The sequence below is a fragment of the Mus pahari genome, unplaced genomic scaffold, assembly GCF_900095145.1.
Source record: "Mus pahari unplaced genomic scaffold, PAHARI_EIJ_v1.1 scaffold_12867_1, whole genome shotgun sequence".
In the NCBI taxonomy this organism is placed as follows: Eukaryota; Metazoa; Chordata; class Mammalia; order Rodentia; family Muridae; genus Mus; species Mus pahari.
The window spans coordinates 9375-16084 of NW_018392711.1; the positions used below are offsets into that span (position 1 = coordinate 9375).

The following is a 6710-nucleotide window of genomic DNA, read 5'->3' on the forward strand; positions in this document are numbered from 1 at the left end:
TGGTGTAGCCACAAGACATATCTCCATTTTAATGAGGCACCTTAAGACCTGAAAGCTTAGTCAGTGAACCTCCCTTCCCAGTCACTCCTCCCTGTATTTAACCTCAGGTCCTTCCTAAGAAAGTGCGATATGGCTTTACTCATTACCACTCTCCCAATGATAATAAATGCCTTAAAACCATGGACTGTCTCTCTTCATCGGGATCTGCTGGAGGAGCAATGAAACAGACCTTCCTTTAAAGAGCTGGGTCTAGTTTCCCACAGAAGGCCTCCTTGTGCACCCAGCCATGGCTTCCACCAAGCTAAGCCTCCCACCAGATAAGCCAAGGAAGTTCCTCTCCAAGGGACCGAGCTGGAGATTCCCTTGTCTCCCCTTCAGCCCTAAACTAGATCCAGCCTGTTGGCCCCCATTCTGTTCTCAGCATTTCTGCTGCATCCAGAAGTATCTGAGGTGCCCCAACAGTCTGAGAGCCAAAAGGCCCTGGCCTCTGCACAGGTCTGGAGACCGCTGAGTCAGCTCCATCAGTCCCTGGGGAATGTAAACTGTGCTCCCCCACCTCTGAAGTGGGGTTCAGTGGCTTGTATCTCACCTCTATAAGCTTCACTAGCCCTGTGGTGGACCAGCGGCAGGACATTACACAACCCCACAGCTCGATGCTGCAAGTGTCTCAGAGATGTTTCTGGGAGGTTGGAACCTAGCACTTTTTTGGAAACTTGAAGGTATCATATATCATGATCTCAGCAGCTTTAAGGTCCTCTGCATTTCTTGCTGGTTGTCAGTGGGCACATTGTCATGGGATATAAAATAAAATTTTATATCTGTGTTGGTTTATGTGCATTGTATTAATTTTTTGCACCAAGTGTATCCTTCCTAATCCAGGAGATAATATCTATATCATAGATATCATAAAAGAGACTAAATGAGCTAAATAATACTGACTCAAAAGTAACAAAAAGACAAAAGATATTTATATAAACAAAAAGATTGAGTCAACAAAGGCATAGCACAAAATCAATGTCTCTTATTACCAGATACATACGGTTTAGAACAAAATGCCGAACATTAACAAGGGAGATGTGACTCCCTGGTAGGCACCAAGACCTCATCCTGAGGAATCATAAAATCAACAAATAGCTTTAAAACAACTCTATTTGGGGGAAAGGGATTATTGAATTTCCCTGATGATTGAAACCCATGCCATGGATTCCAGAAACACCTGGCATAATCCAGGGTTAGGTGCGTTATGAGACCTTCAGTATAGTGCTGCGAAATACATTCCAGAATATGATATGATCAGAACAATTGTTTGGAAATGTCATTACTGAATATAGTATAACAGATTAAATTCCACAATCAGCTCAGTTGTAAGCGGCTTTCCTTTGTGCCAGAGATTTGTTAGCCTTGTAAGAAAGAGATGCACATGTTGTATGCATTAAAACTGCAGGTCATCATAGATTAAAAGGGGGTTGTCCTTCTCAAGTATGTATACTTTCTTCCCTGCAATGAATAATGGTCAATCCTAACCATGGATTTAAATGGAAGGGACTTGCTTTTCTGACATCCTGGTACTGCAAGGAACAGCTTACCTCATCAGACTGCAGGAAATTCATCTTTCATTCCTCAAACACATGGTTTTGGGACTAATCTATTTAAGTGATTAAACAGGTGACCCCATTTCACCAGTCTAGCATAAGCAAATAGTAACTGAAAGAATATAGAGGAATATAGTCCATGTATAAAACAATATAGTCCATGTAAGTCCCAAATGTTGTTGAGAGTATAAGTGCATATTTAGTAGGTGAAAGCTGACTGTTAAAACTTTGCCTTTGCTGCAGAAATTAAGGAAATAACCACAAATACCAGGAATGTTCCTTGGAACATAGATAAACAAAACTGTCACTTTCCTCACAGATTCACTGGCACCTTTGTCTTCATTTTCTATAAAGACTCATGTAGACATTAGAAAAAGATTCATTAATGGAATTCCTCAGAATAAGTTATTTAGGGTGTTTAATGACAGACCAGTAGATAGTCTCATTGTTTCGTGAACTGGACATACCTCCACTGTGGACAAGGATAGGAACTCTCATCCTTAGGAAGTCAGAACAGTGTGAAGATGAGGATTTCCTGAGAGTGTTGGTGTCTCCCTCCTGCAGTTAATCCTACTTCTCCTTGTTCATTTTTAACATTCATTCATTTCTCTTTTGGTATAGAGGAGCTTATACACACCATGATAAATGATGGAAGTGTATGTATGGAGATTATAAAATCTACTGGTACAGGCTCTTTATAACTAGACCTGTTAAGCCAATATAGAGATAGTCTTTTGATATAAATTATAGGAACTTTTGAGAGCCTATAGATTCTAAAATCAGATATTTTGTCAGAATTCTACTGACCTAGTATTTTAAAGGAACAGACTCTTATCAAGAAGATCACAACCCTTTTCACACATCACCACCACTGGGATGTTCCTACTTCTGTTTCTATGCTGCTCAGACACTGAGAAGGATGACAGGGCATTGCAGCTGTCTTCAGCAGACGATCATGGACTGAAAGGACCATAATGGATCAGACTGAGAGCATTCCACAGATGATATACAGTGAGATTAGTTGGGACAAAGTTCTAGTGGGTTAGTCACTGATTTCTCTGCACAACTCACAGACTTCTACACTCAGCCTTTGAAAGGCCAAGATTGAATTGATTCAATAGGAGGATAGTATTCAAACTTTGAAAATTTTTATACTTTCTGTGTGTAATGGAAAAGTGTGCATGAGACATGTGAATAGTAAACACATTTTTTAAGTTTTGAACATCATGACATATCAAAAAATGTAAATTAAAACCTAATTTGAGATGTCATCTAATCTAAACAACAATTATATTTTTAAGGAAAGAAATGACACCAAATGCTGATAAGAAATTTGCTAAAGGGGAAAGACAATGCATGTTTGGTTTAACCTATTGTAGGTACCATGCAATTCTGTATGAAAGTTATTCCAAAAGGAAAAAAAAATATGTGACCTTCCTACATCACTCCTGTACAGACAGCTCATTACTCTGTACTAGAAAAACAGGAAATCTTCTGTGTAAAACAAAAAGAATGTGTACCAAGTTTTATGAAAGATGGAAACACATATTCTAGGTGGGATAAGAGAAGAAAACTAGGAACAGTGTGGAATAGCTAATACAAAAGCAAGAAGTCATGAACCCTATTGTGAAAGGAAGGTTGGCACTGACATGAGACTTTAAAAGTATAGTAACTGAAGAGGGTCTGTATGAAGGTTGGTCTAGGATTGGAAGGTAGGATAACATCTAGATGTGTTTCCTGTGATTTCTACAGTCTTAGTGCTGCCTTATTGGAGGCTCACACTATAGGAAGCCAGAGACCATGACGGCCTTTCTTTAATAACCAAGAGCATTCATTATTTACTTAGCCCAATTATGGAGGTGGCACTGTCCCCCTGCATGCAAATTCTACAGCAAGCTGTAAGTTAAATCCCCTCCTGGACTGTGGTAGCACATAGCTCTCTTACTGGAGGTTGATTTTTGACGAAAGGGGGGTGTAGCCTAAAGGATAAAAATGTTCAGTCTTCTGTACCTGCTGGCAGCCCTTCCCGGTGAGAGTCGCCATTTCATTCATGTGTCTTGAGGGATTTTTTTTTTAATGTGTGATTGACAAAAATGACCTTTCTTTTCTGAAGGTATCCTGTCTGATGTGCAGCTTCAGGAGTCAGGACCTGGCCTGGTGAAACCTTCTCAGACGGTGTCCCTCACCTGCACTGTCTCTGGCATCTCCATCACCACTGGTAATTACAGGTGGAGCTGGATCCGGCAGTTTTCAGGAAACAAACTGGAGTGGATAGGGTACATATACTACAGTGGTAGCATTACCTACAACCCATCTCTCAAAAGTCGAATCTCCATCACTAGAGACACTTCAAAGAACCAGTTCTACCTGCAATTCGACTCTTTGACTACTGAGGACACAGCCACATATTACTGTGCGAGAGACACAGTGTGGAATCTTCAGTGTGAGCCCAGACATAAACCTCCTTGTAGAGCAGCTCTGCACCAACAGGGGGCTTGCCCCATACACTTAACACAGGAAAATTTTTTAGGGTAGGTTAAAAAAAAAATCTTGCCCAAAACTCTGGCAGGAGACTCCTGATGAACAGGAAGACACATTAATGATAAGGTCTTTAGTTAATACAATGCTCACTGCACACTAAAACTCCTTAAATTTTACCCAGAATTCTTCAATGACACTCCCTCCTAGTAGCTCCACATACCAGCCCACTCTGACCAAGAATTGTTTCCTTCTAAAAGATCTTGAGTGACAGAACCTGAGAGAAGCCTGAGGAAATGGGGGTTCAGTGATAGTCCCAGCTTGAGATCCATCTCAGGGGGAGGCTCCGAGGCCTGAGACGATTACTGATGCTCTTGTGTGCTCATAGACAGGACCTGAGCATGACTACCCTCTGAGAAGCCCCCAACTCATGTGACAGATGCAGATACTTACATAGAATCAATGCACAGAAACTGGGTACCCCTCAGTCTGAATTAGGGAAAAGCTGGAGGAAGCTGAGGAGCAGGAAAATCCTATAGGAAGACAAGCAGTCTCAACTAACTTTCTTCCCCACACTTGAGATGTCTCAAAAAAATGGCCAGCAACCTGGCAGCATACAATAGCTGATGTGTTACCACTCTACAAATATACAGCAGAGTACTGTGTACACTGCTGTCAATGAGAGAAGATGCATACACCCCTTCAGGGACTTGAGACCCCAGGGAAGTGTAGAGGTATGGTGGGGTGGAGGTGGGGGAGGTTCCTACAACCTCAATGAGATAGGGGGAGGAAAAATGGGATGAGGAACAGTCAAATGGAAGACCAGGAGAGGAATAACAACTGGACACTAAAAGAAGATTAAAGAATAATAACTAAAATAATTTCAAATTAATAAATTCATAAAAGAAGAATATATGTGGTCTGGAGGATAAATATGTCATATTTTGTATGTCCTGCTTAATTCAGTGAGACAATAAAATCATTAATGATTCCTACAATGTGAATTCGCAGAAAAATCTTGTCTCAATTACTTTCTTGTGGCTGTTGTAAAATACTAGGTTCAAGGCAACTAATGAAGCAAAACATTTTTTGATTGATAGTTCTAGATAGCAATAAAATAATAAGTCAGCATGGCAGCAAGCAGAATTCAGGTTATTCAGGGCAAGTGAAAATCATGAAGTTATCAACAAGTAAGAAATAGATTTAGAGAACTCTGAGAATGGTGTCAATCATTTCAAGTCTCAAGCCTCCCTTCAGTGACATATTTTGTCCAACAGAGACACATTCCCTAATCCTTCTAAAAGTAACTTTTTCTTTTTCTTTTTATATTATTTCTTTTTCGAAAATCCTCTATACCGTCCCCCCTTCCCCTCCTCCCCAACTCACCCACTCCTGCTTCCTGACGTTGGCATTACCCTATACTGGGGAATATAATCTTCGCAAAACCAAGGGCCTCTCCTCCCATTGATGGCCAATTAAGCCATCCTCTGCTACATATCCAGCTAGAGACACAAGCTCTGGGGGGGGGGGTACTGGTTAGTTCATATTATTGTTCCTCCTATAGAGCTGCAGACACTTTCAGCTTCTTGGGTACTTTCTCTAGACCCTTCATTGGAGACCCTGTGTTCCATCTAATAGAAGACTTTGAACATCCACTTCTGTATTTGCCAAGTACTGGCGTAACCTCACAGGAGATAGCTATTTCAGGTTCTTATCAAAAAATATTGTTGGCATAAGCAATAGTGTCTGGGTTTGGTGGTTGTTTATGGGATAGATCCCAGGGTGGGGCAGTCTCTGGATGTTCCTTCCTTCAGTTTCAGCTCCGAACTTTGTTTCTAACTCCTTCCATGGGTAATTTGTTCCCCACTCTAAGAAGGAACAAAGTATCCAAACTTGGTCTTCCTTCTTCTTGAGTTTCATGTGTTTTGCACTTTGTATCTTGGGTATTCTAAGTTTCTGGGCTAATACCCACTTATCAGTGAGTGCATATCATGTGTGTTCTTTCGTGATTGGGTTACCTCACTCGGGATGATCCTCCAGATGCATCCATTTGCCTAACAATCTCATAAATTCATTGTTTTAAATAGCTGAGTAGTACTCCATTGTGTAAATATACCACATTTTCTGTATCCATCCTCTGTTGAGGGACATCTGTATTCTTTTGAGCTTCTAGCTATTATAAAGAAGACTGCTATGAACATAGTGGAGCATGTGTCCTTATTACAAGTTGGGGCATCTTCTGGGTATATTACTAGGTGTAGTATTGCTGGATCCTCAGGCATTACTATGTCCAATTTTCTGAGGAACAACCAAATTTATTTCGAGAGTGGTTGTACCAGTTTGCAATCCCACCAGCAATGGAGGAGTGTTCTTCTTTCTCTACATCCTCCCTAGCATCTGTTGTCACCTGAATTTTTCTTCTTAGCCATTCTGACTGGTATGAGGTGGAATCTCTGGGTTGTTTTGATATGCATTTCCCCGATGACAAAGGACGTTGAACATTTTTTTAGGTGCTTCTCTGTCATTAAAAATTCTTCAGTTATAAACAGCTTCAGTGCAGTAGCTGGATATAAAATTAACTCAAACAAATCAGTGGCCTTCCTCTACACGAAGGACAGACGGGATGAGAAAGAAATTAGG

General features: G+C 40.7%; 1 gene segment (V, D, J or C); it reads left to right on the forward strand.

Annotated features, from left to right (window-relative positions):
• Nucleotides 1-1052: 1052 nt before the first annotated feature.
• LOC110315151 lies at nt 1053-4035 on the forward strand (the record flags this gene model as incomplete). The annotated part of the segment is given in 3 exon segments: nt 1053-1087; nt 3578-3621; nt 3706-4035. Coding segments are annotated over 3 exon segments (409 nt in total), but the record flags the coding sequence as incomplete, so codon positions are not given.
• Between the last annotated feature and the right edge of the window lie 2675 nt (nt 4036-6710).